Source organism: Ictidomys tridecemlineatus, chromosome 6, assembly GCF_052094955.1.
Source record: "Ictidomys tridecemlineatus isolate mIctTri1 chromosome 6, mIctTri1.hap1, whole genome shotgun sequence".
NCBI classification, from domain to species: domain Eukaryota; kingdom Metazoa; phylum Chordata; class Mammalia; order Rodentia; family Sciuridae; genus Ictidomys; species Ictidomys tridecemlineatus.
In genome coordinates, this window is record NC_135482.1 from 34,305,539 (window position 1) to 34,331,334 (window position 25,796).

Here is a 25,796-nt window from a genome sequence, read left to right on the forward strand (position 1 = left end):
AAAGATGACTTCATCATGACAAAAGGGAGATATGGGGGTATTATTTTAAGTAGAAATAGTTTCTTCTGAAAGGTGAAACTCAAAACATACAGCTCTCTTCAATTTGCAGTAAATACTTGGCCTTCACAAAATGTTATTGTAAGCACTTTGGGATTTAATCTCTTGTTCGTAGAAAAGTATGTGAAACTTAATATCTATACAAGAAATACATCTTTCCAATCTGATCATTTCAAAGACAAGAAAACTTTTTATTTTACTAAATTTTTTTTTTAAAAAAAGAATTAGGAATAAAATTACTATTTTTGGGGGGGTGGGCCTTGAAGCATCCTCAGACACACCCATATTAGGAAATGCCCTCCTGGAGAGGTTAAATGATTTGTCCACAATTACACAACTAAGTAGCAGCAAAACCTGTGTGAGAGCCAGGGCCTCCTGATTAGAACTGCAGGATTCATGTCATTATGCCATATGGCCATACTTTTCACAGCATGTTCCCTTTATCTCTGAAATCACAACTTCTCTCAAATGTCTAACATTTTTCAGAGGCTTTTGCGTAATTAATCTAGAAAAAGGCCACCAGCTGGATGCAAAGGTGCAGGTTCAAGCAACCTTTATATAAATCTGATGTAAATCAGCAAACGTCTTAATGGCATATTAAATTTTTATGGAATCGTTCTCCAATAATTAACTTTATGTTATTGCTCTTTTAAAAGTTGCTCAGCAGTGAATTTGCCTCAAGGAAGTAAGGTCAGGCATATTTTAGGATGGCCATTTCTTTAAAAGCATAAAGAAATATTCCAAATTCAGTCTCTTCGTTACATACGTTTGTCTAAAAATATTTTCTTTTTTTCACACAGGTAAAGAATGGGACGATTTTATAACTTTGATAAAACTCTTGATAAGGTTAAAAAGTCAATTTTAAATACAACCTGATTATTGCTGCACGTGTAAGACAGAACAACAACACAGTAAAGAAATGTGGGAAAGAATTAAGAAGTACTCATGTTCATAGATACACTGGTAAGCTACTGTTACTCAAAACGTAATCGCGGCATGCACCAAGCACAAAGCTAACAAAGCAATGGAATAGTCATAAAAGATTTTTTCCAGAAAATTCCATTTATGGAGGGGCCTACAATTTTTCATAGTTTTGAAAAAAAAAATTAAGAATCCAACCTTCTGACTCAAACATAACCCCAAAGAAGATATCCTGGGTACTCAGATTCCATTATCAATTTGTTAAACTGTAAACAATGCAGTCAAGCATATTAGAAGCAGCAGTGAAAACACTCAGGGGCTGTACTGACTTTAACCAGGTCTATTAACCCTCATTGTTAGAGGTCAAAACCTCTGTACAGATCCTCTGTATGACTTGAAAACTAAAAACAAACTAACAAAAAATCACATATTTTAAAACAGGTAATTACATAAATCTATATCCCTTAAAGAAAATATTGAACTAAGATTGTGACAGTTACAAAAACCCTGTATATACACACAACCAATAAAATATGTACTTTGGTTGAAACAATTTTATGATATTGCAAATTATATCTCAATAATAAAACTTAAAAAATAAGCAAAAGCACCTGACCTGAAATGAGACAATCTATAGTTTTTATTTATTCTATTTACTTTAAACATATCCCACAGAAATACTAAATTTTATTGTTACAAAGAACTACCATGTTAGAAATTATGTAACACATGATTTAGGTACCCTACACTGCCTTTGAATAATGAGAATGTTAATGTAAGTTCCAAGGGAGCAAGCATTGCCTATTTTCTTTACTAGTTTTTTCAAAAGTAGAATTGTATCTGACCTCATGGTCTTCAGACACTGACTCAGGAAATGTGTAGATCTTTTTTATATAAATAGAGGGAAACTTGGGCATCAAAAGTAGTCTATACTGGGGCGGAGGTTGTGGTTCAGTGGTAGAGTGCTTGCCTAGCACAGCATATAAGCAAATAAATAAAGATCCATCAATAACTAATATGTAGTCTATACTCCTCACCAAATGTGCTGCACAGTTTAGGATCCCTTATTTGTATTTTTAATGAAATTTGCAATTTGCCTGCTTTTGGGAAATACCATGTATTTCAGAGGAGGTAGGAGGAGTTGATAAAAGGCTTAGTCAAATCTAGTCAAGTCCAACCTCAAGAACAGATTCACAAAGCCTCTCCTTAAAGTCTGTTGGATGCAGGCAAGACTAGAGTGAAAACAATATATCCCTGTAGAGCAATTTGATGTCAGGCTCAGAATACCAAGATCACAAAGCCTGTTCCCCTTCAGGGACAGGAATACAATGGAAAAAGACAACCCAGTGAAGAAGCAATGAATACACAATGCCAGTACTACTAATCCAATAAGTGTGTGTGTGTGGTGGTGGGGGTCCTGGTCTGCACACACATGCTAGGCTAGACAAGTGCTCTGCCACTGAGCTATACCCCCAGCCCTGCTATTCATCGTAAAGTTGCTAGTCAGCTAAAAACTTTAATCTAAAACCTTAATTAGGCTACTTTTTACTTTGAAATTCAGTCTTCCTGCACACTGAGTAATTTAGAGTAGTTCACTCAACCTCTTTGAAAAAATGGGATAAAAATAACGAAGTCACAGAGGTATTGTGACTGTTCTGAGAATGTCAATGTAAGTTCCAAGGGAGCAAGCACTGCCTATTTTCTTTACTAGTTTATCCTCAACATCTAGAAGAGAGTGTTGAATCTAGCAGATAATCTTTACATATTCAAAAGCAAAAAAAAATAATAAAACCCTATGATAAATGTCTGATCACCTGAGAGAGACACTCAGGGAAAAGACAAGTTGACACAGAACACATAAGCATGAAATGGTCTTTAATTTAAAAAAATAAAAAAAATAAAAACAAACCTGTATGAGCTGAGTTGTTTATATGCCACTACATTTCTCCCATTCTCTCCGACTCTTTTCTAATTTGTCTGATGCTTGTGCTTCTCTAGTACTTTATATGAAATTCTACTAGCAGTTTAGTGCAGGGTAATACCATCATTATATACATGATTGCTACTTCCTGGGGTTGGGATAAAAGATGATGCATCTTCGTACTTTTATCACCCATAAAACTAGCTATTATATGTGGAAGAACAGATTATTTATGTTTAAAGTTATTAGAGGTAAACAGCATTGGTCCTAAATCCAAGTAATAGGAAAAAAAAATGGCTATTGCTTTCATAATATTATTTGGATCTTCCATTTTCACTAAGATTGTGCAAGAATAATATAATAGGAAGATGATGAGCTTGGAGCCAGACATTCAGAATGAGATTCCCTCTTCAATGTGTATGATCTGTGAATCACTGGACAGATTTTTTTTCACTTCCATAAGCCTCAGTTTATCTTATCCATATCGTTCATGTAAATGAGCTTAATAATACCTACTCTTACAGAACGGAACTAAATAATGCTCAGAAGACTCTTCCCTAGCACACCCTAAGCCTAATGGTGGGTGTTATCATTATTACCACCAGATCTGTGTATATGCAAATGAAAGCTAATGAATTCAGATGGGTTATTTTTCTTTCTCTTTGAACAATATGCAAGTCAGTACAGCAGTGGAAAAGATTATACTGCAGAATGCAAAAGAATCAAAGACTACAAATTATCCTGTCCAAAATCCAGAAACTTCAGGCTGCTGCTTTGACAATTTAAATTCAGTCCTTTCCTCAGTCGCCCGGCCTATTTCAACTGGCACCACCCTATTTTCTCCTTTCTTGCTATTTTACCTCTAAAAATATGTTCATTTGGGGGGTAAATTCTCACTTTTCACATTAGTATGGTCATGCATTCAAATTCACCAGACAGCAAGAGACTAAAGTCATATTCTAGGGTCAAAGAAGCTTTACAGACGATAGCCATGGCATTTTTAAAAGTTCCATGGCCGTCCTGGAGTTATAATTAACAAGATGAATGATCATACACCTTCCTGATGTGTCTGCTGCAATACTTGCTTCCAAGCAGTGCTTCCTGGAAGAGTTGGAAAAGGGTAAGAGAGGAGATGCCCTATTTATGAATTCTCCACTTCTAGACTAATCTGAAGCCTAGCATCACCAAAAAAGAAGAGCTCTCTATTGAGGGGTAACCTCTTTCACACAATGACACACTGTCAGTAGACGCAAAGAACCAAATTAAGAAGAAAAATACACTGTGATTTTAGTTTGTCCAGCTCAGAGTCGCTATAAAAGTAAACAAGCCATCTGACTATGGGTTTCAATGAAGCTGGAGCACTAAGTACAAAATTCAAACAAGGAAGCCCATTGAAGCAAATTCAGGGGAGGGGAGGAAAAGGAGGGGCCTGAGAGCAAGAGGGAAACAAAAATAAAAACAACAACACAATTTCAAAAGGAAGCTTGGAATTATTAATGTGGAAAAGAGAACTTAAAGAAATCAAAAGGGGTGAATTGGGCCGGGGATACAGCTTAGTAGCAAGAGCACTTGTATAGCAGTTCAATCCCTAGTACTAACAACAAAGAAAGAAAGAATTGTGATTAATGAGGGACTTAAGTAATGGGTACACCACGGAGTGTTCGCATTAGCAGCATGTGGCTGAAGTCTAACTAGCAAATTAACACTTTCCATAGTAACAAGATTTGTTTTGTTTGGTTTTTGGTACCAAGATTGAACCCAGAGGTGCTTAATCATTGAGCCACAACTCAAAAAAAAATATTGTTTATCTTTTTAATTTAGAGACGGGGTCTTTCTAAGTTGCTTAGGGCCTCCCTTAGTTTTTGAGGCTGGCTTGGACCTTGAGATCCTCCTGTGTCATCCTCTGGAGTGCTGGGACTACAGAGGTGTGCCACCCAGCCCAGCATCAAGCTTTTTAAATATTAAAGGAAAGGAGGCAATGTGACTCTTCTCTCAACTCATCAAGTGCCTAATTTCTGTGGGCTTCAAATTCTGTTAAAGGTAGGGGTGACATGTAGATAGACAGATGATTTCTAATATTCCTGTCCTGTTATCAAATCTTATTATGAAAACTGCGGGGTTTTTTTTCTTTTTTAACCAGATTATATAGGAGAATAAATTTTCAGAGTCTACCAATTTTCAGGGTCCCAAACCAAGCTACTCATCAAAATCACAGAGCAAGCTTTTAAAAAATTTCCTCCTCCCATGATCAAAATATTCAGGAGCCACCAGTTTTATGCTGCAAGCTCTAGTTTAAAATAGCTTACCCAGGAGTGGCTGATGACCACCCAAGTTTGGTCTTCAAAGAAAATTCATGATGAATTCCAAAGGATCTTTAAAGGAAATAGTCACGCTATTCCACCCAGCTGCCCATTTCATGTATCATCTGTCAATTAACTCAGAATTTTAAATATTGGATGTTTTTTTCTGCAATCAAACCAATTTTACCAATAGGTTTATCTCAGAAAGGCAAAGTTACTAAAATTTCAGTTTCTGGCAAAATAAATGTCAGCTGAATGTTAAGGGCATCCAAAACATTTTATGAAAGTTTGGCAGTGTTTTCTATTGCTTTAAAGACAATAGTGTCTGCTTTTTATGCCTTCCCTGTGAGGTGGGGAAATAAACTAAACAGCTGGCCAAGGACAAAAAAAAAAAAAAAAATCTAGCTTCAACCTTTCTGCAAAAAGGTGTGTTATAATAGAGATTCTGGAATCAGCTGCAACAATATTGCCTGCCAGATTGGGGAAGAATAGGAGAAAGAAAGAGATTAGCATTCACCTTCAGGTGATAACAGTACTTCCTTCTTCTCAGAAGAATGAGACTTGAATGCTGCAAGCAATTGAAGCCACTGAACTAATCTTCCTTACTATAAACCTGGCTAAAAGGATATATATAGGAAATAGGGAGGTGGGGGGAGGAGAACAGGAAGGCCTGGCTCCCCTCCACTTTCACATCTATAAGCAACAGCACCCTCCTGAGCCCAAAAGGGAAAAAATCAAGCTATAAAAGTGTGAGGTGATGGCAAGATCCTAGCAACAGAGGAAAATAAAAGACTGACACATATAGTTGTTTTCAGTCAATCGAACAAAAGATAATTATCAAATCATGCTATTCAGGAAAATTATCTTGAAAAAGACGATTTTCCTCAACTTTCTTTCAGTTATCAGCACTGATGAACAGGACAGCAAACACTCCATTCTTTGTTGATTGACACTTCACCATGCATTCCATTAACTAGCCTGTGTGGTTCAAGAACAGACACAGCCATGCTTACTGAGTGTTCCATAAAATGACAGACAAAATGTTCATGAATGTTGAAATACTGCAGAAATGCAATAAAATGCTCATAATAGTAACGATACCTACTATTGAACAGGAACCTGGCTGGAAGAGCATAAGTTGACTATTTCATACCTAACAACACAAGATAAATATTATATCCCTGATTTTCCAGGTCATGAACTGATGTTCCAAGAAGTTTAGTAATTTACCCAAGGTCACATAGCTACAAAATGACTGAGTTTCTAATGAAGTGAGAAGATAAAGTCGTATTCTAAAGTCTAAATCTGCAAGCTGTAGTCTAGAATGTCTGCATGAAAAGCTTAGCCAGATACCAAATGGTTATTCAAAGGAAACAGTGGTTCCTTTTACAGAATTAAATATACTTGATTTTTATCACATTATGTTAAAGAGAACTTAAGAAGAAAGCAATTACACACAGTGGAACACATAAACTTGCAGATTTTTGCCTGAATCTTCAAATTAGAAGAAATAAAAATTTCTAAATTTGAACTTTTCCATTTCATAAAATTTATGGAAATACTTTCAAATCATCCATGCCCAAGATCCGTATAATATGACTACATTATACATGCTTGTATACATACAAATGCTTCCTACAGAATACACAACACAAACATGCTATCATATAAATTATGTTATAGGAGAAGAGCACTTATGAGGTAAGGTGTCTATGTTAAAAACTAAGAATGCACTGGAAAGTCTGGGATGGTACTGCTAACAGATTTAACAACTCAAAATTCACAAAACTAAAATATTTAATTCATTCTTTTCCTGATTTTTAAGTATACAAACTTTGGTTACTTTGAAATTTACAATTAAAATTCAGGTCATCAAAAATCCCTGCATTTAACGTCCCCTGGTTTGTGGCTTACATTTAGCCATATCTCACTGAAGACTCTGGATATATTTCCTATTTCTACACTTACTAAAAACTAACTCAATTTTTAATTTTTTTTTTAAATGCCCTGCTTTTTCCCCTTGATGTCCCTGCTGTTTTCTTTGAACCTAACATTAATTATAAGCAAAATGACAATACATAAAAGCACAGGAATTGCAGATTCCCCTCTCTTATCAAAGAGAAGCATTACTATCTTTGTACTTTATTTTTTTATAAAATTAAGTGGATAAACATCTAGAGAAAGAAAAAGTGTCCTTTAGAAACACTGACTTCTCTAATGAAGGCCGTAATTACTGAAAAAACATGTATTAAATTGTGAATTCATGCTATCTCACTTGATACAAGAGTTATAATCAGACCAACAGAGCATACAAGAGCCATCTGGGCGCTGCGGCCTTGTAAAGACAAACACAGAGAGCAAGGGCACATTGACCTTCTCACCAACAAACCATCACAGACATTGGCAATACGAGGTGCTGTTTTTCTCTCTTGATTTCTCACTATCCTTTCTGAAGAAAGGAATACTATGATCAATTATTATGAAACCTGAAATTTTAAAGAAAAATAAAACTTACAAATAACACATACAAATGGCCTTACCATTGTATCACATTTCATATGTGTTGTAATTATGGATGCTTTTGATATAATAGTTTCATCCGTCCCAACCCCCATCTCATTTCTATCTATTAAGGAATCTGTAATATACTCAGAGGATTCAGGCTTTCCATAGCTTAAATTTTATCTGAGAAGTCAACACTAAATTAGTATTTCCATTGTTCCAGGAATTTAAGGAATCAGCCATTCCAGACAATGACAATGGATTTCAAATTTGTGCAAGCTGTGTCGTTTTCTGCAAAACTGACAGTGCTGAGTTTAAGTATGAGTAACCTGATAATCACGAGATTCCCCCCTCAGTCAATTTGATTCCTGCCAGGCGGCAGGTTACGGAAAATTGAGCCGAGTGATGTAATATGCACCCCAGACGTGGTGTTATGAGAACGGCATAGACGATTTCAATGAGACTCATTATTTATTCATCACAAGGTCCAATTTGGGTGTCATTTTCACTGACAATATATTGAGTTAACTGGTTGAAATTCAGTGCTGATGCTGAATATAAAAAGGACCCTTTTAAAATTTTTTTTCTGTCTTCCTGTATGAAAAAGTACAAAACAAAGAGGGATTTTGTACTTGTGGCCATTCATGCTCATATTTGAACATTGTTCAACAAGGCTAGAAGAATGGACATGAGAGAAAGCTCTTAAGGACTCCCTGTTTTTCTCATTAGGAATATATAATAATATATCAAATATTACTGAATAAAAAGTCAAATAATACTCATCTTGAGAAAATAAATGTTTTTTAATGTTAAGGAAAGAGATGTACACCAATATGAGGCATACTCACTAAATGCAATATAAACTTCAATTCCTGAGTCTAATTCTCATCTTCTTCATGGAAGGAACCCTTGTCTAATGCTTCCGAAAGGAAAGAGGGTTAGGGACATTCTTCCTCTTCAAAGAAGCAAGTTGGAGTAGGGTTGCACATTTCTAGACTCTTTGGTCCAGCCAAAGTTCAAATACATGTAAAGACTATGCACTGTCTCTCAACATTCTGGAGGCCATACCAAACCTTAAAATGCCCTCCTATCATTATACACTCCCAGCAGGTCTCCATCTGCTTTCCCTGACTCATTCTCCTTTGTAAACTTCACGCATCATATCTGTCTGCTAAAACCACTGCCTAGGACTGCAGATTAGGTTCAGGGCACAGCATGTGCTTAGCAAGCACGAAGACCAGGGTTCAATTCCCACCATTGCAAAAGTAAATAAATAAGTAAAACCACTTCTTAGTGGTCCCTGGTAACACCCTGTGAGTTTCTGCTTATTCTATAACTCCCATTCTTTGCTTTTCTCGCCAATCATAAATGTTTACATCTATCTTTCATGCCACTGCTCCAGAAAGTTTCTTCAACCCCTCAGCTGAAAGCATCCTCCCTTTCCTCTAAACTTCCCCAGCACTCCCAATGTCTCTCTCACCTCCCCCACTTATTTCCAGCATGAATATCATTTCTGTATTTTACATCTTTACACTACTCCATAAAGTCCTTCAGAGAAGACCCTTATCCATTCATCTTTGAAACCCCACACCACCCAATACAGTGCCTGATACAAAGATGAATTTCATTGTTAGGCACAATGGGGCACACCCATAATCCCAGCAATTCTGAAGGTTGAGGCAAGAGGAGCTAAGTTCTAGGCCAGCCTGCACAACTTAGCAAGACCCTGTCTCAAACAAACTAAAACCAAAAAGAATTGGGGATGTAACTCAGTGGTAAAGTGTCCCTGGGTTCTACCCCTGGAACGAAAAGGGAAAAAAACAAAGATGACTTTTTCTTTTTAAAACAATTTGTGAATAGATCACTGTATCAAATATTAAGTCTCTACTGCAAGCATCACAGAAGATTGCAATGGTAATCGGCCTCCCATTTTACTCAACTTCAACCTAAACTGCAGCTAGAATATAGAATCATCTTAAATCAGCTGAGCCAAGGGGCCAACCTGCAGGAATAAAACACCTTATTAATCTTTGACTTTTTGAATTGTAAAATATTTTTGAACCTCGACTTTATTTGTGTTACTATCTGGTTAGCACTGTTGGCAGCTATTCAAAGTTTTATAGTACTACAGGTCATGAATATTAAATGCTACAACAAGTTTACTGGGAGGAAATCCAAATTCATTTTTAAGTGCATGACAAATAGCCCTACAGTTTCAATAAGTCTAGGAAATACTGCGATCAGAATCAGGGATCTTGCTACGTCTAGGTTCTTACAAAGTCAAGGGTAAGAGAGGGGAAAGGAAAGGAAAGTCATACACAAAGTGGAAATACTACTTGAAACAGAGTGGCACAGATGTTAATTGAAGAAAATCAGAAACAGCAAATAGATCATATTTCATTCAGTGTAATGGAAATGAGGGTCACTACTTGAGCAAAATCACAACCTAGTCTAGAAACAAAAAGGGACAGAGCCAGAAATGAGCCCATCATTTGCCATAAAGCATATAAAAAGGACATGTAGAGCCAACAAGCAAAGAGACCATGTATCTCACTTCTCCTGCTCTTCAGTACACAAAACAGACATACACAAGCACTATGTGTACCATCTATGGTGTTCAGCTAGGGAATGAATCAAAATCCTAGAACATAACAAACTCCCACGTTTGAAAATCATTCTCAAGACAAACCTCATAAATGGTTCAGCAATATTGGTCATTGGTTAGTTTTGATCTGATCACTACATCTGAATACAGAAACAAGCTTCAGTAACACCTAAAAATAAAAAACTTCACAGACCCTGGGCACCCTCCATAATCTAGATCTTTTTTGGCATTAAAACAACAAAAAAGTTATTTCTAGAAAGAGATGACTCACTCTTCAAATGAAGCAATGCGTCCCATTTTCCCATATAGGAACTTAGTCTACTTATCTTGTTTATGTGAAGTAGAGCCACCAAATTTAATTTTAAGATAATGCACATCTTGGAAGCAACTACAGTCAAACAAATGTCATCATCTTTAGAGAAGTTCTTAAAAGATCCAACTGAAAGGGCTCCATGTTTTTCAAGCATCTCAGGCTAGTATCACAATTGCTACAAAGACCTTCTGATTACCTTTTTTTTTTTCTTTCTTTTTAAAATTGTCTATCTATAACTGAATAAGTGATTATAAGGCTAAAAAAGGAAAACAAAAACAAAAAAACATCGCAATGTGTCCACATTAAAACAGTTAACAGATGTTTTAAAACCCCAGAAAATAGATACTAGATAAGATATGACGGGTGCTGGATAAGAAAAGTGTTGTTTTTATTGATTTTATTACCCAAATACCTCTTAGGGTAATGGAAGGCTTGTTTAAAAAAAATTGTAGGCAGACTAAAAAGTCCAGTATTTTTTAACAAGGTTATTTTAAGTATATTTCAAGGATCCGCCCCCTACCTCTTGTTTTTTGACCACATGAGACTAAGTAAGTGAAAGTAATGTAAGGAATGCTAAAACAATCACTTGGTGAGAGGTCAAAAAAAAATTATTTTTCTGACGCGTGTCTTCCATTCTCACCTTCCAGACCTCATTAGCCTAGGAAGGAAATTCTCATTATATAAAGGAAGAGTACAGGACTACACTTTACCATTACAGCCACACACTTTAAAAAGCTTAAGTGTGAATTAAATAATTTACTAAGTACCTACTATGTGCCAGCTGTTGCACAAGAGGCCAAAGATAACAAAAGAAGTAGGAGAAACAGACACCTGAGGCTAACAACTAAGAATATTTTCAAACTCTGATTTTTGTTCATACACTTTTCTGAACGTTTTATATTTAATGTTTTCTGACAAATCTAACTACTGACAAAATTATAGTCTGTCAGTATTCAACCATATTATTTCATACGTCATATTACTTCTCTCAATAAGCATTTGTTAAGTTAAATGTGTTAACATTTTTAGTATACTGAGAATAGTGGCTGGCGGGTGTAAACTCTCTAAGTGTTCATTAAATACTGAATAAAATATCCACATCTACTGTATGTCAGGCACTTAGTATTTCTCTCATACTTCACCAAAGAAGTATATAACTTTCAACATCTCCTTTGCAGAAGAGCAAAAGCCTTGTACGTAATACATGCATCTTTTGAAACAAGTGTCGGAGTCAAAATCCGACCATACCAAAGATCTTGCCTGGCCTCCAAAGGGTTTGTTTTTAATTAGTAACCAGTATTTAAAGATAGACTAAAAAATAAAAATATAAAGATAGAGCATGTTGTAGTGGCACCCCCTTTCTCCACAGAAAATCTGAACTGGGTTTCTCCAGAAATCTTCACCATGGCTGACTTTAGGACTGTCAACAAAAGCCTCTACAAAAGAGTTCAATGTAGATAAACTTCCTTTTTTCATGTTGCCCTATTTTACTTGGCCACTAGCCTGGAAGAAATCAGCACTCCAGGTGCTGGACACCCCATTTCTAGTTTTTCACAAACATGTATCCAGTACAATAGTTTGTAGAAATGTGTAAACAAGGCCTCTGGTCTTGAGGTGGGCTTCACAGAGATGTCTACATTTCTAAAATAAGAGAAGTTACCAGTTGGGCTCCATGGTAACAGCTGGCAGGGGGAGGAAAGAAAGAGGAGAAGAAACTCTCCCCTTCTTAGGTATTGTCCTTAAAAGGTTAACTTGCCCAGAACAGTGAAAGAAAAAACTACTTTTATGTGAACTTTTGCAGATTGTGAACTTCTGAGCCCCGCCCCTTACATGCTGGATATAAAATTCTGAAACTACCTGAACTCAGGGTTCAGGAAATTAATTGATTACAGCAAAAGCTTTGCCCTCTGAACCTGGCTGTAACCAAATAAAACCATTTCCTGCTATCTTCAGTGCCTTGCCTCGTCTGTCCCTACAACAATGTCACAGAAATTTACATTTCTGTCTTTTTAGAAAAAACTTAAGCTCTGTCCCACAGAAACCTGCATTTCTTTATTGCCTTAATAGGGGTGTGAGAAGGACAGTAGTTGCCAAGGTTTCTGCATTGCCCTGGTAGACACTTGAATTTGCGGACCACGATATAATTATAAAAGTTACAGAACCAGACCCACCAACATTATGAAGAGAGAGGCTAGATATTCTTACTTTGATAAACATTAAGGATTAAACAGTAAAAATGGAGACCCCTCACTGCTGATCCTAACAAATCCCTGTTTTAAGAGGACCACTGTTTTTAACCAGCTCTCTAATTTGCCTGACATAAATATCTGTACGCTGGACTCTTCTGTCCATTACGTTTTCGTAGGGCAAGGAAGTTTATGTCACTTGGCAATGCACCACTCACTGGTGAGATATTTACAATGATTCTTCTTTTTCAGGTTGAAAAGGACTCTCTAATTTAATGCCCTTCTATCAGAAAGAATCTCTGATCATTCACCATAGGCATAAAATCCATATATTTTACATACAGAATATGGGAGTTTCTGTAACTTCCTTATGCAATCTATCCAGTCTTCACAAGCCTCACAATCATGAGATTGTATGTAAAAGCATCTGCAAGCTTCACTTGGATTCCTAAGCAGTTCTTATTTCATACTCTGTCAAATCATTCTATGGTTTTTGTTTGTTTGGAGGGGATCTGGGAATTGATCACTCAGCTTGATCCTCAGCCCTTTTTACTTTTTTGATATAGGGTCTTGCTCAATTGTGCAGGTTGGCTTCAAACTTGTAGTCCTCTTGCCTCAGCCTCCTGAGTTACTGGGTTTGCAGGCATGCACCACCACACCAACTTCAAACAAATGTATATTTAAAGACGACTAGAAGTTTATCTTTTGGCCTCTTATGGTAAAGTCTTACAATATATCCATCAATGCTGCCTCTTTCTCCCCAATGATATGTATACCCGGCACTCCAGCTCACCTCACACTGAACACCTCACAATTCCTATCATCAGAACAACTTCAGGACAACAATAACTGTCTCCATTTCCAGATGAAGAAGCAGATAATGCCGCCAGCCCCAGGTTACTCAGCCCTTATGAGACTATTCCACACTAATTTCCTTTTTACCACGCAGTCTGTGGGGCATACATCTACTTATTCATCTCCACACCTCAGAGTACATAGAGTAAAAAGATCCTAGTATCCTGTCCTTTCTTGGGTGACCTTCACCTCAGCTGGAAATAAGGTAAATGGAAAAAGGATCTCTCTGATTCCTTCTAAATTCACAAAATCTATTATCCCAATGCCCTTCCTAAGCTCATTGGCCCCAAAGCTAAGAATGACAAAGAGCTAAGATGGGACATTAACTATCAGATGAAGGGTCCTACTGCCCCCATTTATACCACAGCTGTTGTCTGGTCTGCAGGCAGCAGCTGCCAGGAATCTGGAAAGTATCCATTTGGAGACATCTCAGGACTATGAACCTTCAACATTATTAAGTCCCTTCGCATAAAACAGGGGACTTCACACTCACGACTCTCATGATTCCTCTGCTACTGGTATTTCTCATTTATATCAGGTAGTAGCGATACGAGTTAAGATTGCTAGATAAAATAAAGAATACCTAAATGAATTTTAATTTTAGGCAGATAATTTTCTAAGTATGTCCCATTTATTGCCTAGAACTTTCTTACAGTAAGTAAACAACTCAGCCCTTGAAAACATGCTTCAAGAACTGAAAACATCTCAGAGAACTTCAAAAGGTCCTAAAAGCAAGTCCTGAATTAACATATCAAAAATAATGAGATGGTAAAATGGAAATTGGGCCTAAGAAACCACAATGTTTCATGGGCTAGCAACAAGAGGTCCTAACAGCTTCTGAGCATGCATCCTCAAAGAGAATGAGGACAAGGATCATGTACTACACTTTTTCTATTTGAATCTCTAAAGAGATTGTTATTGCTGATGACATCATTTTAGAGGAAAAAAAAATGATTACTCTCTTTAAATATCCTTGAAAGAATTACAACCAACTTGAAATTAAGAGCTTGGCTTTTAAACCATATGTTGTTTTCCAGCATCAAACTCTACCCAGAGTTTTCTTTAAAGATTTGGTGTTTAATTGAAATTACAAAAGAATGTCATTAAGCCCTTGAGACTTGAGTTCTAAGTGAAAAGGTTATGCCTCCCACCGAGCAAAAGCACAGCCGGAACTACACCGCCTACCAAGTGAAAAAGACAACAATTAAAAATAGATGTTTTGATTTTTGTTTCTCTCACTTAAAAAAAAAAAAAGAAAAAAAAATTCTTCCCAATTCAATTTTAAGGAAAAGCTGGGAACTGGAGGAAAAAGTAATCAAAACTAGAAACACTCAACAGCTTTCTTAAGCAAGAATCCAAAACATAATTCCTTGCACAGTGGCCATTCCAGCTATAGAGGAGGTGGAAGCAGTAGGAACACTCGAGTGGCCAGTTCAAGACCAGCCTGAACAACACAGAGCTATCTTCCCCAAAACAAAACAAAACAAAAAAACATTCCTCACTTGTGTCCAAAAGGAAGGTGGGAGCTTGCCTAAAACATGGCTGAAATTTCCAACTCCTGACCCTATTCAGTGTTTACCCTTAAAGTCAACCAAAGTAAGTTTTCTGAGTGCAGGAGAGTTAGGGAGGTAGGAAGGCAGGCAGTTTCTGGAGACACCTTGTCCTACCAGAGTCTTCCCTCTAACTCTGTAGCAAAAACAGCTCCATCTCTAAGTAGCTAGGGATCCTAAACCCCTTCTGTGACCTTGACAGAACACCATTTTGAAACCCCTAAGGAAATACAGAAGAACAAATGTAAAACCCCTGGAAGCTGAAGGGCTTAATTGGCCTCAGGGCGAAACTTATAAATAACCACTTTCTGTTTTGACTCTTCTATTCCTATGCACTTTGAGAAAAGTGAATATGAATCGCTGTTTAAGAATTTGACTTCTCAGTGCACTAGAGAGAAGGGTTGTTTTCTAAACCAGGAAAAGTAATACTAAGGAATGACTGAGGATTTCCCCTCTCTACCCCACAGCATCAAGCTCAATTATCAGCTAAGTTATTTTTACAAATAGACATTATGGGTGATTTATTGGATTACAGAGATTTTGGCAGAAATAGGCAGTGAATTAAAACCAATAAAGATACATATTCGTTACAAGGCAAAATTATTCTTCTACCACCTCGGAAATCATGAAAATAAGAAACCCGAGAAATAAAACAAGCAGTGACGGAAACCCTGCTTAGTAGGGAAAGGTCAAAAAGGACACTTCCACTTACTGAAGATCAGAAAGGAACTTATTTTCAATTCTGCTTGAAGAGGAACAAATTTGCTTTTTAAATGGTGGCCAAGAACCAAGCAAGCCGATTACTCAGTAATCCAATGCCCGAGAGCCAACAATCACTTACTTTGTAAATGGCAGGTAGGATCTGTTTCATTTTCAGCCTGTGAAAGACAAAGACATCATAAACGGCTGAAACCGCCAGAACAGTCACTCCTTGTTCCTTCCACAACATGCTGCATCCTGCGCACAGTCCTGTCCCAAGGAACCAGCCCCAAGTCCTGGCTGAGTAGCCTCTTGTAGAACAGTGTTTAATGTAGCAGAGCAAGGAGAGGAGAAAGAAGAGACTGGCCCCGACATCAGCCCGTCCCACGATTCCTGCCACCGCCTCCGTGTGAATGGGGTGGGAGGCGAACATCAAGCCAGCCATGAAGGTCCAGTATCCATCACCAAGGAGGATCTTGGAGAAGCTTGTGAAGAGACCAGTGACAGCTGCATGCAACAGGACATTGACAAGGTGGTAGCTCCAGGGATTCAACCCTCCAATGGCATGATTCAGGCGAAAAGAGAGAGTGCAGAGTGGCCGGTAGGACTTGTGGCTGCCACTGTGGGTCAGAAGAGTCCCCCAAAAATCATTGTAGAAAATGTGGGTCCATGGAGTTTCTGGGAGAAGGTCCTGGTTAGTCTTGATAGCACGGCTAAAAAACAAAATGTTGAGAAAAAAAACAAATGTAAAATGCAAAAAGAGAAAAAAAAAAGAAAAAAGAAATACTATGACATTGCTAAGATATTGCCTTCTTTGGAAACTTGATTATTATGTGGCTTTTGGTGGGATTCCAAGTACATTTGGGGGAATATGGATCCTCTCATTAATGCTGACTAACACCACAATTAGGGCTGCATTTCTTTTCCTGGAAAGCTTTCTTCCTTGTTGGAATGCAAACACCTTTGAGGAATAAATGCAGGGTTTCTATCAGTGATTTTAGCCTTAGTGTGGCAACTGCCAAACAATTTTTTTGAAAAATCACATAGCACACTGTCTGAATATGGAGATTCCTGGCTCCGGGCTGACATGAGGCATTAAGATTAAGTCCAGGATAATTCTGGTTTAGGGAATGCACAAAGAATCAGGATTAGCCCCTACTAAATACATTTTTTTAAAATTCTAAATAGAACAACAGTAGTACCCAGAGCAGGGCTTCTCGTATACACAAAGCACCTGGGCACCTTATTAAATGGCAGGTTTGGACTCAGTAGAGAAGCTAGAGATTTCATATTTGTAACAAATTCCCAGGTGATGTTGCTGTTGCTGCTGCTGCTGCTGCCGGTCTCTGGACCACACAGAGTAGCAAGAGCCCACAGAGCTGGAGTGAGTAGGCAGAATGGCTCTCCCCATGCCACCTTTCCCTTCCTCCAGGATTCTAGAGTACTTCAGCCTTTCCTGCTCCTGAGCTGTCATGGGATTTACTGTCCAGAGAGAGCATTATGGGGGTATTTCACTGTCACATGATTTAAGAATTTATAGTTTCAGGCTTGCATGCCCCATACTTCCAAAGAAACTCCAAGAAGGAAGGACCTACTATTTGCTGAGCACTTGGTATCTACAAAGCACTGTACTGGTCTCCTTGGTTACATCTATCATCTAAACTTTAGAACACATGGAGGGCCTATGAGGAGACAGAGATGCACTGTAAAAAGGTTAATGGCTGCATTCATTTGAATGGGTATTTGAAAGAAAATTTAACTATCACATAAATGGTGGATTTTATAGACATTTTCTCAGAATGAAGCTGTCAAAATTTAAAAGTCTGTATAAAGACAAATATGAAGGAAATAGCAGAGCTCACATATATGGGTAAGCTCTATAAATGCTGATGATGTCACGTTAACCGCTCAATTCATAAAATCCTCTATGCCATTACAGTTCCCAGTGAACAGCTGGCACTGGGAGCACTTCTCTCCTCCTACAGAACACAAAAGAGGCATGTGAGCTGGAAGGCGGTGGGGCTATAAAAGGAGAACTTGCAAACTGCCTCCTCTAGGACAATCACCTCTAGCTCCTTCACCAGGTCTGCCACCTGTTATGGGGCAGGTGTGATCAAAGGAACTTTCATCTGAATCTGAGCAAAGTTCAGGCTGGAAAAGCCCTGGATTTGAGAGGATATATTCCTAAATCCCAGCTCCATAATTTACAGCCCGACTTCAGAAAGCAAGGAAACACAACAGAGATCCAAACAGATTAAGAAACACATAGCCTGTGGAAGTGGAGCTATATTCCTGTTGGGATGAAATGACTGGGCCAATGGTTGTTTGCAACTGATCTCTAACTTGCTTCTCAATTAACCTCTCTGAGCTTCAGTTTCTGTGATACCAGTTTTACCTTGAAATCACTTTAGCACTTGTAACCGTTCATCTATCCTCGATGCAGAGGAACAGAGAACATTGTATTTTGGAGACCCTAGTGCAGATGACATCTATGCCCTATGGCCTGCTGTTAATACTATACAATAACATACAAGGCACAATCGATAAAATGTCCCTTATTAAAATCCATTTGGCCCATAACTTATAAATTAAGTACACTCGGGGGTTATAATTTTAAAAACCACTGATTGTTATTTACTTTGTGCCAAATGCCATATGGGTCCTTTTACATATACTATTTACTTTGAAGAACAACTGACTTCTCTACATGTTCAGTGATAAAGCAGAAGATCTGTTAAAAACGAGTCCTGAAAATTACATTATGAGGTATAGTTCACTATTTCTCAATATCTAGTCTCTTCTTTTTTCCTTGTTAATAGAATTTCAGATTATACCTGGGCATGTGGTCATCTGGTATACTTCCTTTGGATGCTAAAAGTGGTCACGTGACTTTGGGCTACTACTTCCAGAAACTGTCCTTAAAAGCAAAACCTTAACCTTCTTCTCCTTTTCCCCTAGCTCATTCTTGCTATGTAGAGCACACGTGTAATAGCTTGAGTTTCAGCAGCCATCTTGGCCCATTTCTTGGGATAGAAATTCTTAGGGATAGAAATCGTGCACAGCAGAGCAGAACAGTAAAAAAAGGAGGAAACCGAGTCCCTGTCAAAGTAGACAATACCAGTCACAGACTAAGAACATGCCAATTACCTGGGTATAAGAAATAAATTGCCATCTTTTAAAAACTGCAATATTTTGAGTGTTAACTAGAAGCAGGTGATCCTAGTCATAAGTGAAATCCTTTGTTAACAGAAGACTGACTACATCACAGAGGATTGATTTTCCATTTTGATTTTGATTTTTCAAATCTTCGTGTATTGACTGTGTATTAGATGAATTTCCATATAAATTGCCTTTTAAAATATTAGAAACAGATGTTTTTCTGGATCCATTAAATTAAAACACCCTGCTATGACATTCATCAAGAGTCTAACCCAGAAGTAATTGCTTAAGACTTGATGGGTTATAATTAAAATTTAAAGGAAATATGAAAAACTGCCAAACTGCCAAACAGTGTTGTCACAGAGAGAGCTGATTTCAAGTAATTCAGAATGAAAACCCACTGGTTTCTACTAAAATTAACCTAGACTTCCTCCAACATCAATGTAGACAGGCTTCCTTCCTATCACAGGGTAGTGGAGGGCTCTGTAGCAAGGCATTCTGGGAAAAGGCTTTTCCTAGCACAGTGAGGAGAGTGGGCAAGAAGGTGCCCTTCACTTGGGACAGTACTGCACCTTTTCCGTGGCAGATCCAGAGCAGATGAAGAACTGTGTTTCCCACCCCAGTTTTTCTACTACATATGCTTTTAGTTCAAGGTCATAACCAACTCTATAAAGACTTTTGGAGAAAGGAAAAAAAAAAAAAACTTTGAAGTGTGTTCAGAGCTACAGGGATATCTTATTTTATGGCAATAAACTGAATAACCTGTAGCAACCACAAGACATACTACATCAAATTCTCACAAAATGAGGGTTTCAAAACTAAGAAAAAAATTAATAAATTTCAAAATTTCGTTTTAGGAAAGAAAACTTTGAAGAGCAGCCCAAAATTTGTTACAATGTAGAAAAACATTTAAAGGACAAGTACTGTCAATTAAAGAAAGAAAAAGAAAAATGGAGAAAAAGAGAATATATCATTCATGTTCCAAACACACTGAAGGGAGACTGTGCATGATAGAACTCTCTAATGGATGTTCTCTGCCTAAGCATGTTTTTTTTTAACCAATGCATATTATGGCAAAAGAACACAGACTACTACTAAATTGTATGGGGCTTTAATATATGTCATGTCACAAGTTAGTGATAAGGAATACAATCAACTTTGGACTAAGAAAGATCTTGACCAAAAGAGCCTCCGTATAATCTGAACAGTTTGCCCGAGAATGTGAAGTAAAGATAGCTGTTCAACACAGAGCATAATAGATGTTGACCATTTGCATTCTCTCCTGTGAGTCCAAAATTGAAACAGTGAAACCTCTTCAGTTCTGCTACTTCGAAGCTAATGAAACACCTTAACACAAAACAAAATTTCATGCTGATATGTAATCTCCTAGTTTGCATGGTGGGTTGATATTGAAAATTCAGAGAGACACTAAGGAATGAGGAAATTCTCCACTCTAGGAAAGGTGGAGAAAAATCAGAGCAGCAGATGTGAAAAAGAAACAATCGCAGGCAGAATTCTCTAGGGAACATGGGACTCAGAGACTGTCTTTTAAAGCAAAAACAAAACAAAACAAAACACCAAAATACAGCCTCTCAAGTCTTCAAGGAGTCTTAAACTATTTCCAGTTGTGTTCATTTGTGGGTCTTTTGTTTTTGCTGCCTTGTGATTTTTCCTTTAGGAAATGTTGACAAAGGCCAACGCTGTTGTAAAAAGCTGATGAATGATAGGACGCTGCCATCCAAACCGTCCTTGTGTGTGCATTTCTCACTGCTATTGTTTCTGTCCGATGACCTTTTCAGTCACAAGCACCAAACATAAATGATGACCACTAACTCCTTCAGAGCAGTAGGGATGCTTAGATGCTTCAAACATCAAATGGTACACAGCTCTGAAACACTTTTGATTGTTCAGCTTGAAAGGTACATAAATGCCAAAACTTCAATTAAAACAAAGCAAAACATTATATATATATATATATATATATATATATATATTTTTTTTTTTTTTTTGCAATGGGTTGAATTTTGTTTTAGAAGAAGGGTGTTTGTTAACCTGTCCCACTCTGATATTACCCAAATGTGCCTATCTGAGCTCAAGCCCAAAATGCAATGCAGAGTTTAGAGCCAAATGGACACACACAGGGTAAGAGGGCGGGCATGCAGAGTTCCTTCACCTCTTGTACCTTGACCTCCTCCTCATCTGTAAAACAAAGATAACTGTACTTGCTCTGTAAAGTAAGTGAACAGTGAACGTAAATGAAAAGGTAAACAAAAAGGAGATTATAGTACGTAATACAGTGTCTGTGTGTAACACAACGTATGTAACACATGTTAGCTGTTGTTATCATTGCCATCAACAACAACAATGGAAACTAGCCATCAATCCATCAAAGCCAATGGCATTGCATTCAAATAATACAATACTATATATATAAGGTATATAATATGTATTACATATATATATTTTAATTTATACCAAGGATGGAACCCAAGGGCGCTTAACCATTTAAGCACTGAGCCACAACTGTAGCTTTTTTTTTTTTAAATTTTGAGATGGGGTTTTGCTAAATTGCTTAGGGCCTCATTAAGTTGCTGAGGCTGGTATCAAACTTGTAATACTCCCTTGAATGTGTAAGACTCTGGAATCACTGGCATTACAGGTATATGCCACCATGCTCAGCTGGTCATGAATATTTAACTTAAAATTACTTTAAGTTTTAATGACACTTTCAAAGCAAGATAATAACCATTTATGAAGTGTCACCTTTGGTCTTTTAACACAGGTGTCTTCTCTTTTTTTTCTTTTCTTTTTTCTTTTAAAGGAGTCTGGAGCCTCTGAAGCAGCAGGCCCCATGAGGCTGCTGTGGGTTGGAGATGTGATTGGCACAGGAGGGGCTCAAAGGAACTCTGGGTCAGAGCCATGTCCCTGGCTGATTCATTGCTGTGGTTCTGATAGCTGGGACAATCTTTTGTAATTGATTTTATTATTTTTTTAAATACACGACAACAGTGGAATGCATTACAATCCTTATTACACAGATAGAGCACAGTCTTTCGTATCTCTGTATATAAAGTATGTTCACGTCAATTTATTCCATTATGCATGTACTTCTTTTGCATTACAATTCTTAATATACATATATACCACAATTTGTCCTATCTCTGTTTGAATATAAGGTATGTTGACACCCAATTCAAGTCTTCATACCTGTACTTTGTATAATGATGACCATCACATTCCACCATCTTTGCTAATCCCCTTCCCCCTCCCTTTCCCTCCCACCCCTCTTCCCTATCTAGAATTAACCTAATCCTTCCTTCTCATTTTCTCTTTTGGATGACCACTATTTAACTCTGCTGAGCCAGCATTTTGTTCACATTTGTCAGCCCAAATACAGGTGTTTCTCTCTTGGTTCTACTTCCTGACCTCGTTTCTCTGTACTCTTTCCACCCTGTGTTCACTGTCTCCAACAACTGCAACAGGGGATAACTTCTTCCACACCTTGAGCCTGGGTGTTGTTCATGAGACTAAACCTCTTATTGCCGAGCTATTATCTACACTGATGGAAGAAAGGCTAAGGGAATTCTAGTTCTTCTATTAATACCAATTGTGTTACCTTAGCCACTCTACACTTCCTTACCTATGGTGTGCAGATAATAACAACCGGTCTCTGTTAAACAGTAAATGAGGCAATGTTAATTTAGCAGGTTTGAAATTTGTATAGCCTTGTGCAATGGACACTTGCTATTTATGCAAACCCACTTCTAGTATGAGTATCCTGGTTTTTCCTTTAGAGAAGACCCCAAGTTTACTCTCAGTCCATATGGTTAGGATAGGCTGACTTTGCCACCTTATGAAAGGTCATATGACAAGGTTGATAAGTGTACTGTATCACCCTGTCTCCATCACTGACCACACAATTGACTTACAGTCAAGCCAAACTAATCAGAGTCAATATGCCACCAATACCTATTGAGAAACAGCATCTTTTTCCTGAGAATAAAATGGAATTCTAGGGCTACTGGAGGATTCCCTGAAGACAAGGTCTATCTGAGAGTAAAGCCAATATAACAAAAGCCAGATCAAAGTGACACAGAGACAACTCCAAGTATAGCTGGATCCAGTCATGCCTGAGGCCAACACTATGCCAATAAATGCAATTAATCATAAACCAGCTTGAGTTGCTATTCTGATGTCTGTAACCAAGTAAACTACACAGCACTATGTCATTATCATATAACATTAGTCGTTTTTCTAAGCTTAAAAAGTATGAATCCAAACAAATTTTCCCCACAAACCATCTCCTTCTTATTTAATCCCCACATTAAGTACCATCATTTACTTTACCGCTAAAGATTTTATGTGAGGTCTCCTTCTCTCTCTCGGGTTTTTTTGGTTTTTTTTTTTGTTGTTGTTGTTGTTGTTGTTCTTGGTTTTGGTATGGAAAATTAAACTCAGCCACATCCCAGTCCTTTTTATTCTGAGACAGGGTCTTGCTAAGATGCTGAGGCTGGTCTCGAACTCAGGATCCTACTGCCTCAGTCTCCTAAGTGACTGGGATTATAGGTGTGTGCTGCTGTTTTTCTCCTTCTTCTATTTTTAAAATGATAAGGACATCTAAAAGTTTCTCAGGAACATCAGAACATCTAACTCCCAGGTTTCCCTTGGATCCACCTCTAACTTACCTTTTTGCTCCCCTCAGGCAGGCATTCATTATTTTCTGTCGGTATTGCTTAGCACGCTCATTGCAATTGCCTGATCATTTTTCTCTTTCCTTCTTTACACTACGAGTCCCCTTAGGAAAGGAATTATGTCTTCCTCCCAGTTTCCAATGCATCTTAAGCATGTAATAAATATTGCTAAACTGAACTGAATGGCTATCCCTGCTTGCTTTAGTTCTCATTTTGATCCATTAAGCATGCAATGGATGGAAAAAAGTTCCTGAAATACCACACCAACTCCACCCCCTGCCTCAAATTCCTTATCATGCCTTATTTCTTTTCATAATAAACACCCTTCCATCGACCAGCATCTACTGCCTCTCTCTTTAGGACTTCCAGGTCAATCTCTCATTACTTAGATGAATGCATCCATGTCAGCCAAGCTTCCCAACCTCTCTGTCTTGGCTCAAACCATTTCTTCCCTCTAGATCAGCCTGTCAACTGCTATACCTTTCCAACTGGGCTTTCATACCCACTCTCATATTCACTTGCAAACTACTATCTCCCCAAAGCCTTTCCTAGTAACTATGAAGAATATGTTTGACTTTATTGACATATTCCCATGAACAATGCTGACTCTGTACTACACACACCAGGGATGATGGGGGGTGGGCGGGATTTCAAGAGGATGAGGAAGCAACGAGAAGGCTTTTTGAGCAGCACACAGATGTTTTTAACATTCCTGCTTTCATCCCCTATTGAAAATCACTGCCCAATGATTAATGGATTGATTTTGTAAGAAAGTTATTGATTCACCCATTTATTCATCCATCCAGTAATGAGCTAGGACTGCCAAGGTCACTGCAGATAGAAGGATAAGCAGAGTACATTCCCTGACGTTTGAGAAACATCCAGCCTACTAGAAGAAGCAGGTAAGTGTACAGCAAATTTCACAATGGATGATAAATACCATCCTAACACAAATGTTGACTGCTACAGGAAAACAGAAGACAGACACTGAACATCAAGAGTTCCCCTAAGAAAGTAAACCCACATGCAAGTTAGGAGTTCAGTGAAGGTGTAGACAGTTGTGAATATATTTCTAGGCCAACAGTCAATATTCTCAAGGACCATGGAAGAAGGGAAAGTGAAGTTTGAAAATATACCAAACTAGTTTTGCTGGAAAGACATTTGAGGGATGGAAGAGCATGAATAACTGGAATTACTGTGCTGGGCACCATTGTCATGGGATGGAGAAGAATTTGGCAGAACATGAATCTCCCCAGTGATCTTGAGGTATGATTCATTTACGGGGCTTCTTGTAATTTCTTTATCTCCACTATACTGCTAACTCCTTAGAAGTAGAAAGAAAACCCAACACACAGTAGGCACTCGGTACATATTTGATGAACTGAATTCTAATTAGAGATGATTAATAATGACAAACTGGATTCACACTTTGGAAAAAAAAATTCTAGATTCTTTCAAGTATGTAGAGAATTATCACTTTCATCTAAAAATAGTTCATTCACTCTGGGCACTAACCTCTGCCCACACTATGATAATTAACTGTGAAAAACCATCAGGTTAATTGGCTTACCCAAATGTCTTTGGCACTCATTTGCCACTTAACCTATAATCCCTTCATTAGAGTCCCTCTTTAGGGATAAGCCATTATATTGAGAAAGCTCCAGTTAATATGCAAATACTTGGCTAATAGCTTAAGGGAACAGAGGAAAATACAGTAAGATCTTGAAATTGTCTTAGTTTTGGGACAAGCAATATATTTCAGATTCCTAGAGAAACTTAAGATGGGGCAAATGAATTTTAGAGCTGGGCTCTAGGCTTTGAGGGGAGAATTGTTTTCCCAGATCCTGGAGGCAAAAGAAGGCACAAGGTTTTAGGTGTGCATTTATCACACCTATAACACCTGGCTGAATTTGCTTGCTTCCATCTTGATCTCTTCCAACTAGATTGTAAACCATTCAGGGCAGAAATGATGACTTCATCAGCAACTGGCACTTAATAAATTGTCACTGTCTGGATATTGAATGAAAAGAGGTCACA

The 25,796-nt window shown here is 37.8% G+C and overlaps 1 protein-coding gene across 6 annotated transcripts in view; it reads right to left on the reverse strand.

Moving 5' to 3' along the window:
- The window catches only part of Tmtc2 (transmembrane O-mannosyltransferase targeting cadherins 2), a 376,362-nt gene that overhangs the window by 209,833 nt on the left and 140,733 nt on the right, over positions 1 to 25,796 (reverse strand). For 5 of the 6 annotated variants that reach the window (XM_005324409.4, XM_078053055.1, XM_078053056.1 and 2 more), the window contains one exon: positions 16,052 to 16,622. The exons of the other annotated variant lie outside the window; for it this stretch is intronic. In XM_005324409.4, coding sequence (XP_005324466.2) covers positions 16,052 to 16,622 — 571 coding nt within the window. The remainder of the gene's footprint in view (positions 1 to 16,051; positions 16,623 to 25,796) is intronic. 6 annotated transcript variants of the gene reach the window in all.